We start from the raw sequence: 12,634 nt of genomic DNA, 5'->3' as shown, positions 1-12,634 counted from the left end.
CAGAGTGAATAAAAGCTTTTCTATGTGATGAGGAAATACTGTCCATGCTGAGCGTTCTTTTCTCAACCGACTGAACTTTTTCTTCTTTCTTTTTTTAAAATTTAGGATACCCTTTAGAAAATGATTTTTGCTTTGATCACAGCTTTGCAATGTTGCCAGTATTTCAACCAGCTCTGAGGTCTTCACTGCAAATGGTTTCCAGAAGCAACCGTTGCAACAAGTTAATCACTGGAAATTCTTTCTTCAATACAAGACCATCACTTAGGTTGTGTTAATGTAATGCTGGTATAGAGTATAGAGCAAACAGCCTTATTTAACTATTGCAGTAATCCCAGTCATGGCAAGAACTGTTCAGCTAAGAGAAACAAGCATAATCATGCTGTAACTAGAGAAGGTCCCATTGGGATCACAGCAGCAAAGACTAAGGTGTTCAGGTGCTGGCTATTTAAGTAAAGGCAATGTCTTATTTTACATAAACAAAGTCATCCAGGTCATTGTAGTCTAAGGAGCTTGAAAAGAAAAGAGTCTGGACTTCTTTAGGTTTCTTTGAAAACGTTTCACCTCTCATCCGAGAAGCTTCTTCAGTTCAGAACTGAAGAAGCTTTTCTTTCCAAGCTCCTCAGACTATATATTTTGGTGTAATTTATGCCAGAGTCTTTTGATTATTCTGGTAGTTCTGCTTGGAGGTTTATGTGTACATCTGGTGTTACTCTACTTTTTGGCAGGGACAGTCTTGGTGAGGTTCCACAGTTTAAGGGTGTGATCCTCGGACACGGTGACCAGGCAGGGCTCAACGGGGTGAAAGTCCAGTGCTCGGACACCATCGAAGTGGCTCCTTAGCGTGTACTTGGGGTTCCATGTCTTCCTGAACGAAGACTCCTTACTGGACGGCAGCTGAGGAAAAGAAGATGTCAATGTTAGGGCAATTTCTAAAGAATGTTTGAGTTTTAAACTGCAGCTTAGTTTTTTTTTTTTCCTTACATCATAGCCATAGTCTGTTTCATCGTTGGTGACTGTGAGGTCGGCAAGGTCACCCAGTCCCAGCACGCTCTCCAACACATCATCTGACCCCCCAAGTAAGAAGGACTTCCCCCCGCCAGTAGGAAATGGTAGAGGCTCCGCTGAAGAGTGAGAGGCTTTAATAAACACACTGTACCTCTCTATTGGAATTGGAAAAATAATCATCAATAATTTACAATTTGCATTTGTTTATTTAAGGTGAATATCATTCAACAGACAGAGCAAAGGACACAGCCTTCATATATTTACAATCAGTGGGATTCATGTACATCTCTTACCCCACTCTGTCCCGTCTCCGGAGCTCCGAGCCTCACCCGCCCCTTCTCCATCCTCAGCCGTCACCAAGAAGTCAAACTCCTTTAGAGCCTCCTCTGTGTCGGCATCATCCTCTGACGCTAAGCCCTCGTTTCCCACCTGAAATAGCAGGAGAGGAAAGAGAGAAAAAAAACAAAAAACAAAACACAAGTTAAGAATTAAGGAAGAGGTGTTGAAGGACGGCAGAGTAAAGGAAGGAGGTACAGGGGAAAAGAACAACAGTGGTGATTTAAAAGGGGCTGCCTGCTCTCTGTTTACCTTGGTCTTATGTTTCTTGGCTCTGTGATGTTTGTCAGTGGTGATGTCATCCATCAGGTCCCCCTCCTCATCATCGTCTTCATCGCTGTCTTCTGTGTTTTCCAGAAAGTTAAAAGTCTCCAGAACATCACCTGGACTCCTGGATATAAACACCAATGTTGTTACACTTAAGTTGTCTGCTGGGTTGTGTTTGTGCTTGCACTGTCAGTGTGGTGGGAGATGTCACACTGGGGAGACTTGGCTCCTTTTCATGTGAAAGCGATATTAAGTTAGGTTTGGGTTCGGGCCCACTATCTTAGGCAAAGGCTAGGTCATGGTTATAATAACTTAAGGCAAATGTTAGATTCAGATGTAGCTAGAATAATATAAACACTGACCCACTGACCAGCATGAGAGGAAGGGGATGTGGTGCTGCTCATGTTGAGATGGTAAACACAACAGTGGACAGTGAGAATCCATGTTTTACAGTGGGGTATGAAACAAAATCAAGCCTTGAGAGCAAAGAAATGAAGCTTGATGCTGAATTAACTTATTATAGATAGGCAAGTAAGCAGTTTGTTACAAAGGAACTACCAATTTGTGTTTGTTTTGCTGTTTTATGTTTTTTGTTACTGGAGCGGTTTTCACAAAAGCTGAAATCAGTAAAGTACTGGCTAGTACTGCATGTGAACAGCTGTGCGTGTGTCTGTACCTTTTGTCCTTGCGGCGCTCGGTCCCATTGATCAGGTGCTGCAGGTTCTTGTTCTCCACAGATCCATTCTGCTCTGAGCCCGACAGGCCAAGCAGAGAGCGAACCCTCTGAGTACGAACGTCCAGGATGGTGTCTGTGTATCCGACTTCCTGTAGGTACCTGACCGCCAAACAAACACGTGCACACTGTAAACTACACATCATTTGGTCAAATACTGATTTTTGTTAACAAATTAATTCAAAAAATTATTTCAGCATTTTGCTTCCACTGCAAATACAAGTGCTCAAATGTTCTTACTGTCTGAGCAGCTGTCTTCCTTGTTTCCAGGTGAGCTGACTGTTGGCATGAACAGCAGAGACCTCTGAATCTTTGGTGTCTAAGGACAAAAACAGAAACAGTGATTTATACAGCACTGCCTGCTGGACACAAAACAGAGATGGCTTTCATCAGTTGTATTTAAAGCTGTGAGTTAGTTCAAGTCTAAGAAGAAAGGTCAGGAGTCCATCAATCAATCCATCTTCTTGTGCTTATCCAATTCCAATTAACAATTAACATTTTAAAGAACTGCGTATGATGAGGGATTTACATCACAGTGTTTAATGCTCATGTGTTTCCAGTTTATTACAAAACCCCACTAACTGCATGTCTTTAAACTGTGGGAAGAAGCCCGAGTACCCAGCGAGAACCCATGCAGATACAGCATGAAAACTCCAAACACAAAGACCCTGGCCAGGTGACTGATTTGAACGCAGGAGTTTCTTGCTGTGAGGCGACAGTGCTAATCGTTGCACCACCATGCTGCCCAGGGGCTAAGAACCTACATCTTTTATATGCAGTCTACAAAAGGCCACACTGAATATAAAGCATGTGTACAATGAGAGATTAGTGGAGGGGAGTATGACATCATACCTGATTCAAAACTTGGCATCTTCATTTCTCCTTGGTTTAGCTCTGTTCCATATTTTAACTTGTGGTATTTTGCTCTGAAAATGGAAAAAAGAGAAACTAATCATCAACCAATCAATTGACATGGTTAAAAATTAAAATTAACATAACATATTTTTAATGCATATTTTCTGTCACCCCCAAAACAGTGAAAAAAGCTCAAAGTGTGTGGTCTAAGAGAAGGGAAACAGATTTCCACCATAGCAAAAGTGAAAATGTAAATGGCTTAAACAGATGAAACTAAAAGAAGGCTTTGGCAGATTCTTTATCAGTGAAACAGAAAGAATCTGAAGTATACAAATAATCTATTACATCACTAGTGCACAAAAGCAACCCAAGAATCACAGAACGAAGCAGTAATTTAACAGCAGTCTGAAGCAGAACTATAGAAAGCTAATTAACTTTGTATTCAAACAAATTAAACATATCCCTTTAATACACTAGTCCAGGTTATTTGGTATATTAACTTCTGTGCTCTATATTTCAGAGTACCTGTGCTGCTTGGAAAATAAGCAAGTGGCAGACACTGAGACGACACACCCAAAGACAAACTTCTAATCCATCACAACATAACCCTGACAAGCTATCCAAGCATGCCAATGACTGTGAATGAATTAGCCTTCTGCAAACTGAAGTGAAAGACTCAGCACAGTGAAATAAAAGTATTTGCTCCTTTCTTGACTTCTTTGTTGGTTTTTTTTTGCATGTTTGTCACAAGTTTCAGATTGTTGAACAAATTTTGATATTAGACAGCCCTCGTACAAAAAACAAAACACCGTTTTAGATGATGATTTTACTGAAAAAGTTATCCAAACCTACCGGGCCCTATGTGGAAAAATGAATACCGTATTTTCCGCACTATAAGGCGCACTTAACATCCTTTAATTTTCTCAAAAATCGGCAGTGCGTCTTATAATCTGGTGCGCCTTATCTATGAATTCTGGCTGTGTTTACTGACTGTAGCAATGGGAATTGCATTTACCTGTGTGTTCCACCCGGAGTCTCTGCTTCTCACCTTCCGGTGTTACACTCTCAAGACTCCGGGCGGAACACACAGGTAAATGCAATTCCCATTGCTACACTGACCTCGAGCGGATTTTATGTGGTACACGGCGCTCAAAAATCTGTCAAAAAATGTTTTAGTAGGACTTTGCTAAGCTACGAAGCTGCACCGCTTGATGAATTGTCTGAGCGTTATGGCTACCGTAGTCAGGAGCCTTGTGGCTCATAGTAATCTGGGTCCAAAACTCCGTCCATGTCAGGTCCCAAACAAACACTGTGTAAATTCTTTCATCTTTAATAAAATGATCAGTGTTGCTGCTTTACCAGGTGTATCAATTAAGTTAAACATCCAGGCATCCATGAAAACAGAATTTATTAAATTAAACGGAGTTAGAAGTTAGCAGGAAGTTAGTAGATAGTTAGCTCGTTGGTTTTGCTAGTTACCTTAACATGGTATATCATGTTCTGACTGAGAGATTTCTGGAAAAAAATAAAACGTACAGCTCTGCTATCACTTCCAACATGAATGTAGAGAGAAAGCTACACAATAGTGATGTTTGTAGGATTACTGAAGTTGGGCTAGATGGTATATAATGCTGTGCTAGTGATCGCTAGCGACACCGCTATGTTAGCATACCAAAGCATAAAACTGAACCTGGAGAATGAACGCTAACCTTTTTCCACTTTTTTTGACAAATGCAATCGTCTGGAAAAGTGCTGTAAACGGACCAAACTTCAGTAGGAGAGAACAACTGAGATAGTCCAGCCACAATATGAGGTTAGTCATTAATGTAAGATAAGATAACCTTTATTAGTCTCACACGTGGGAAATTTGTTACAGCAGAAAGTGGACAGTGCAAAGTTACATAGCAAAAATTAGAAAAACACTGGAATAACATATACTGTTGTTCCAGCGTTTATAGAGCAGCTACCAGAGAATTCAACATTAATGAATTAATGGTATGGAAGTGGAGGAAGCAAGCGGAATGAGTTGAGTAAAGTTTGACTTTTCTGACTGATTCGTTTAGTTAAATGCGCTTTATAATGCGGTGCGCCTTATGTATGAACACAGACCCGTTTGTCGACAGTGCGCCTTATGGTCCCATAAATACGGTAGTCCTCTAACAACGGGTTGGGCGCCAGTTTAGCTCAGTCAGATGAGCAGGCGACCATATGCCGCATGGCTGAAAGTGGCCGGCCCAGGTTCAAGTCCGACCTGTTCCCCTTTGCCGCATGTCTTTCCCTCTCTCTTTCCCTCCACTTTCCTGTCGATGTTTGCTGTTTCTATCCAATAAAGCCAGTTAAAAGGCAAAAAATTATATATTTAAAAAAGAAAAAACCCTAATAATTGGTTGTGCAACCCTTAGCAGCAAAAACTGGCAATGGATCCTTCCCACTGTGGAGGAATTTTGGTCCACTATTTTTTAGCAGAGTTGTTTAAATTCAGTCACATTGAAGGGTTTTCTAGCATGAATGACTTATTTAGCAAATCAGATTTAAATCCGGAGTAGTCCGCTCAAAAACTTTGATTTTATTTATGGGTTTGTTTGTTTTCTTGTTTTTATAAAGTCATTCAGAGGTGGGCTTGCGTGTGTGTTTTTGGATCATCGCATAAGCCAAGTGGGATGAATTGATGGCTGGAAACCAGGATTTTCTGGTACAGAGCACTTTTCATGATTCTGAAGCAGTAAAGCAGCCTCAGACAATCACACTACCATGTTTGACTGTTGATGATTTATGACATGCTGCGTGAGTTTTACAGCAGATGTAACAGGACACAAACCTTCAAAAAAGTTCAAATTTTGTCTCATCAGTCCACAGAGTATTTTCCCAAAAGTCTTGAGAATCATCAAGATGCTTTTCGCACATGTGAGACGAGCCTTTGTGTTCTTTTTGGCCAGCAGTGGTTTTCTCCTTGGAACTCTTCTATGGGTGCAATTTTTACCCAGTCTCTTTTTTATTACTGAAACCTGGACACTGATTTTAACTGTGGCAAGTAAGACCTGGAGTTGTTCTGGGTTCTTTAGCAGCTTCCTGCAGGAGTGTTGTTGCCCTCTTGGAGCCTGGATGTGGCTAGTGAAATCAAACGCAGATTTCCAAAAAATGCGGTTAATCTCTGTTACTTTATGATTTAACAAGGGAGGCAAATACTTTTTCAAACAGGTCAACTTTGTGACAAAACTGTATATTGTACATACTTGGATTATCTTTGTCTGGTATAACAATTTGTTTGATCTTCTGAAACATTTAAGTTTGACAAACGAGGAAAAAAAACTCACTAAGAAATAAAAAAGGCAGCAAATATTTTTTCATGGCACTGAAAATAAGGAAATTAAAGATCTAACGGGATTTTTTTTTAAAGATCAGCAGTGATCTAAAGTTATAGTTGGTAGCCTTCAGTGTGAAGTCCAGTTTAACCCCTACGGATCACCAACAATTCAACTGAATTTTATTTACACAGCACCAGTTAACAACAACACAATTCACCTCAAGACATGTTATATTGTAAGGTAAAGAGACCCTCTAATATATTATGAAGATTCTGTGTCTTACCTTTCCTGCTTTAATGCATATTCTAACATTTTTATTCTTCTAACCAGGTCATGCTTCAGGTTTTCCTGGCCCTTCCTCTCCCCCTGCAAGAAGGCTATCCTCGCCTGGAGAAACATACAAACAAAGCATTAATGAGGAGTTCAGTTTACAGTATAATTATTCATTTAAAATGTTTAAAAACCTTTAATTACAGGATGAAACATGTCAGTACGTAATAAAAATCTCTTCTTTAATGGAATTTCAGTGATGATTCATAATCTGACCATAAACCCGCACTGTACTGCAAATTTACCCACATATTAGAATATTTCTTTTGTTTTGCGTGGAAACTCAAAGACAAGAAAGAAAGATGATGATCAATTGGAATTACTAGACTCTGGACTCTTTTTGACCAGTGAAGTCCTCTCACCTGTCAGAAAGCAATGCTTCCTGTCTCACTAACCACACCTGTCTGTCAGTCAGTCCAGCAGCTGCTCTTGAAACCCAACACTAATAGGTCCCAAGAGCCATTTATACACAGTGTTCTCTGCCAGCGTGCCCATATTGACATGGCCTGGTAACAGGAAAACCAAAGGTCCTCCCCCAGATTGAAAGAGACAGCCAGAGTGGGAAGGAGAGAGTGGTCAGGGGTAAACTGGGATGTGAGAAAGAAGATTACATAACAAACCACACTATTTCAGCCTCGCTATGATTGGCCAGCTCTATGACTGACAGCCACAGCTCCACGGCAACCCCCGAGATCACTCTGACATACCAGAATATGTGCGTGAGAGTGTGTTAGATGGTATAAGCTGTGAATGCATGCACGCAGCGTTACAAGAACGGCACAGTGTGCTTCTTCTGTTCCTGGTGAACTCTGAAATAGGAGAAGTGTGTCGCTGCCTTCTGCTTAATTTATGCTAGTACATTTATTTCCATTTACATATGTATTTGCCTGTAGGGAACTACCAAAAGGGGTTTTTCAGTCCCGGCAAACTTGTTCCCATGCAGTCCTCTGAAAATCCCAAACTATAATGTTGGAAAAAGCGACAGCAGAGTTCACCCTGACTGGATGAAATGAGGAAAAAGAAACCCTAAAGATCATAAAACACGGTATGAAAAGTGCAGACACTGGTTATGGTGGACACTTTTCATTGTTTTTAACGCTCAGTTTCACTTCAGCTTTTGGCATGTTAAAGAGCATAAGACAGACTGCTTGTATCATCCATTTTCACTCTTCAGGACTACTTGTCAACTAGTGATGGGATTTCTGGCTCTTTTCAGAGAACCGGCTCTTTCGGCTGCCAACCGGCTCTTCAGGTTGTTTTGTTGCTTTAATTAATTTATTATTAACAACAATATAAAATTATGCACAAAAGGAATTACTAATGTAAAAACAAAAAAAACAAACAAAAAAAACCACGTTTAAAAAAAAAAAAAAATACGGTGGCCTAGGGCTGTTCGATATAACGATATATATCGGATGACGATATAAAAACGTCTATCGTTTCATTTTACGCTATCGTTTGTTTCGTGGTGTCGCAAAATAAACTGTTTACAGCAATATTTTTTCACCGTTTTGATGGTCACTGTAGTGGCTATATTCATTTCTTAAAGTTCTCTCTTTCTCTTATATTCAATATAACCACACTACGGACGGACAAGCGCCTGTCTTTATGCGTTGTCGTTAGCAACAACGACGGTAACACCATCGCGTGTCCACTTGTTTATGTTCCACATAAACCTTTCACAATAAAGCTCAAGATCCTGTTGAGACTTTTCAAAATAAACTGAATCACGTGAAAGAGCAGATTATTTACAGATGAGAAGTAAAAAAAGAGCCGCCAGGTGCTAAAAAATAAACCTTAGACTCAAACGTTAGAACAGGCTTTTCCCCGCAGCACGCTGTGTAATAAATACAAAGAAAACGGCGGCCGTTACAACTTATGTCTAAAAATGTATCGTTTCATGTATCTGTTAAAACACTCAACTCCAGCTACATGACGCGCAGCTGGAAACACTTCCCGCAAGTCGAGCTGCCTGAGATTCACAGAATTTACAGAAAATGTTACATTTTTGTGATTTATATCGTTATCGGGACGATAAAATTCTTATATCGGGATATGAGATTTTGGTCATATCGCACAGCCCTGCGATGGCCCCTACAGACAAAGCACGTACAAACTCCAAAAACCACGTACAAATTCCAAAACACATTTCTAGCATTAACTGAACTTCCAAAACAGAGCTACCTAGTTCACTTAAATTACACAATTGAAAGCATATGTGTATTGTTTTTGTATTTATACACAAGCACTCATATATATTCAAATAATTTTTAAAAAAAAGTTAATTTACGTGGTCGTTGGTACTTCCTGGCTTGTGTAGCCACTAGGTAACAAAAGCTCAACACTGCTCCTAGCATCCTGGAGCACTTCTGTTGTGTTTTGGACGTGCTTCGGGGTTTGCACGTGTTTTGGAGTTCGTACGTGCTTTGTCTCTAGGGCCCAACGCAAATATACTTTTATTTATTCACTCCACATAAAATGTGGAGTGAATAAATAAATCATATAATACAAAAAACAACTATTTACATTTCAACTTTTAGCTATTTAAATTCTCAGCTTTTTCCTTTTAAACAAATTTAAAGTGAAACAACACAAAACACTGCAAACCCCAATCCTATAAAATATCAATTAAAATATGAAAACAAAAAGAAGATGCACATTCTCTATTCTATATAACAGGTATAAATATATTGTGACACAACCCTAATACATATTCAATAGGAAATTAAGAACTTGCAGTTAAATTCAGGGTTTCCCTTAACTTTCAGAGGTTGCATGAGTGATATGATAGATGTATGTCCATCTCTCAGCAAAGCTACTTCATGGCTACAAGTAGGGGTTTGTAGCCATAGCTACATTAGCCATACTTCTTATCCTGAACTTAACAATCATGTTGGTTCTCTTTATTGTCTGTCTGTCAACACCTGTTTGTATCTGATGTGGATCTCTGCTGTGCTATGATGTGGAACATTATGCTAGTAGTGAGTCTACACAGAGACAGGCTTTGATTTAGTTTTTTTCAAAACAGTTTACATTATCTTGATAAGCATGTTGTCACTGAATAATGGAACAACGATGCAAAGATTGCTTTCTACACGTTTAAGCCCGTTGAACAGGTTTTTCTTTAAAAAGGCTTATTTTGTTTTTAGACACAAAGGCTCTGACTGCACTTGAAAAAAACAAGTTTAACCATCTTTCACTTCACCTTGGTTCACTTTTTGCTGTGCTACCGCTTCTTTGCTGTCTGTCATTTTGTTTATGGGTCAGAGAGACAAAATTTCAAGCCAAAACACCGCCAAAAGAAAACTCTGCAGCAGTGTTTTGTCTAATTTAAGTGCCTCGAGTCCTGCACTTGATTTATAATTGGGGAGATACAACAACACTGGGCTCGCATTTGAGCTCCACAGACCACATGTTTGGACAGTGAGTGTCAGCACTTGGCATGTGTAAATATAATTGCTCTTATTTTCTTTTTTAAGGCAGACTGTCACAGTGTGTTCACTGCACAGCTTCACATATACACTATATGTTAATTAGGTGGTTTTTCAAAGGAAGGTGGAAATTGTTATCACCATGGCCTCATCCGGGCAGAATGCAAAGAAAACAGCCATCAATTAGTTGCCATATATCTGAGTTTATTTCAGTGTAATTGGTGATAATTTAAAGGAAGACACATGTGGACTGCTAAACTCTGAAAGAGTAAACAAGGTTCGACTGTAAGTCACTAACTTAAGAATAAAGTTTTAAATTTAGAAGAACAAATCAAACTCACCTCAGCTGCCACCGAATGTGGGAGTGAAAAGAGGGAGCTTAAAGTGAGTTCAGTCCTTATATTATGTGTGCCACGTGAGTTCAATTAAGGGACAAACTCCAGAGTCAATCAGTGGTGAGAAAGCAAAAGAGGTAAGTCTGGTGAGGCGAGGGAGAGTGAGAAAAATGGTAAATAGAATAAGAATCTTTACAACACTATACAAGATTGAACCACTCTTTCTTAATCTTTGATTTCAGGTGTTTTTAATCCATTGCCACAGGTGTATAAAAGCCCCTAGTCATGCAGTCTGCTTTTAAAAATATTCAGGAAAGAATGTAATTCTAAAGAGCTTATCAAATTTGCATGCCATCACTACAACAAATCAGTTTGTGAAACATCTAGTAGGGAAGAAATTTCACAATCATCTGTAAGTGGCAACATACAAGCTGCAAACATTTAGAAACTACAGCAACTCAGCCAAGAAGGTGTGACAGCACAGGCACACAGAGCATAAAATGAATCAGAGCTCTGATGACTCACTAACTGCAGAGTTCTAAACTTCCTCTGTCATTAACATCAGCACAAAATCTGTGTGCCCAGAGCTTTATAGCATGGCTTTCCATAGCAGAGCAGCTCCTGTATATAAATATGCATTGTGTAGGTGCCCCTTTTGTCCGTATGGTGTAGCAATGACTGCTGGAAGGTTAAGGTTAAGATAAAAGCGAATCCAGGTTTATGAAATTGAGATGTAATGTTTAAATGTGAAAACACACACACACACACACACACACACACACACACACACACACACCCCCCAGTCTGGGTTAGAATCATGTCTACGTAAGCACAATGTATCAATGGACAAATTATTACTGCTATGTTTGCTGCTGCAACCGTAAGCTGATTAGGCAGAAATTTTTAACCACTTTCATAAGCCAAACTGTTCTATTGGATATCTAAAACATTTTTAAAAATTAAAAATCAGAACAACAATGCTGGAAGGAAAGTATATATAAAAACTGACCTGTCTACTAATTTCATATTGTACCATTTTTGTGCAATTACCCTTGCCATATTTGTAAAAGGTACTGGTTTAACTTCTTATACTCATAATTAATGCTATATACACTTAACCAAATAACAAATTCAATATTTTATCAAATCCAGCAATTGTTCCTTGCTGGAACAGAACTGGATAAGACTTTGATTCTGATTTTTTTTTTCTTTTGTTGAAACGTCCACAGTCATAGTTGTAGGTAGGATTACCCTCACACTGCTTGTATTTTTACAGAGAGACTTCAGACTAATTAGAAAATATCCTGCAGTTTGTCTTTGTTGTTGATCACATTAATCTGAGAAAGGCTGCTCCTCAAGGCCAGTTCACTGGATGTGTACAGGTCACAAAACCCCTTCCAACCAGTGCACCTGGTGTGCATGAATCAAACGCTCCTTAGAGACCAAGGTGAAGTCAGAGTACTGGGGTGATGATGACAAAGGTGTGTGCGTGTGTGTGAAATGAGCTCATTGACCCAGATTTGCCACACTGACAGATAAGACTGGTCTGAACATGGGGGTTGGGGGCATCGGTGCAATTCTTCTGAACAACTGTATGACTGAGAGACACAGATTTGTACTTGTTTCCTTTGTGAGAACACTTACTGACAACCTGTCTTTAAGACTTTTAAGCAGAACCCAAAAAGATCTCAACCTTTTAAAGTTGTGGAGAATGACCAAAACATCCACAGGATCCAGAAATATCCTCACTGAATGTTTTGAGAAACAAGAACAGGTCAAAGACCAGAGGAACTCTTCAATCCTGCCTCTTCTAACATAAATGATAACTTAACTAAAAATTATATTACAGTTTAAAAAAAAAAAAAAGTCACAGATCGTTCAATCATGTTTATGACTGACAGGTATTTGGATCTCAGTCTGTGTGTGTGTGTGTGCGCATGTGTCAGTTATTTCGGGCTTGTCTACTTTTAGTGTCCAGCTGGGATCAGGCTGTCAGAGCAGGTCCCAGTAGGCCAGGCTGCTACAGCCCTGTCCTCT

At 39.5% G+C, this 12,634-nt stretch overlaps 1 protein-coding gene across 1 annotated transcript in view; it reads right to left on the bottom strand.

Moving 5' to 3' along the window:
* Positions 1 to 12,634, bottom strand: part of strn3 (striatin, calmodulin binding protein 3) — a 36,860-nt gene that overhangs the window by 15,087 nt on the left and 9,139 nt on the right. The window contains exons 2-9 of the mRNA XM_085256813.1: positions 6,785 to 6,888; positions 3,194 to 3,267; positions 2,582 to 2,660; positions 2,285 to 2,443; positions 1,594 to 1,732; positions 1,299 to 1,434; positions 982 to 1,121; positions 716 to 894 (exon numbers count right to left, since the gene is read on the bottom strand). Coding sequence (XP_085112939.1) covers positions 716 to 894; positions 982 to 1,121; positions 1,299 to 1,434; positions 1,594 to 1,732; positions 2,285 to 2,443; positions 2,582 to 2,660; positions 3,194 to 3,267; positions 6,785 to 6,888 — 1,010 coding nt within the window. The remainder of the gene's footprint in view (positions 1 to 715; positions 895 to 981; positions 1,122 to 1,298; positions 1,435 to 1,593; positions 1,733 to 2,284; positions 2,444 to 2,581; positions 2,661 to 3,193; positions 3,268 to 6,784; positions 6,889 to 12,634) is intronic.

The sequence above is a fragment of the Mchenga conophoros genome, linkage group LG19 (assembly GCF_057382185.1).
Source record: "Mchenga conophoros isolate Kocher_MC1m ecotype Shallow Benthic linkage group LG19, M_conophoros_male_GT1.1, whole genome shotgun sequence".
In the NCBI taxonomy this organism is placed as follows: Eukaryota; Metazoa; Chordata; class Actinopteri; order Cichliformes; family Cichlidae; genus Mchenga; species Mchenga conophoros.
Note: the sequence above shows the minus strand (reverse complement) of the source record. Positions and strands in the feature narration are given on the sequence as shown.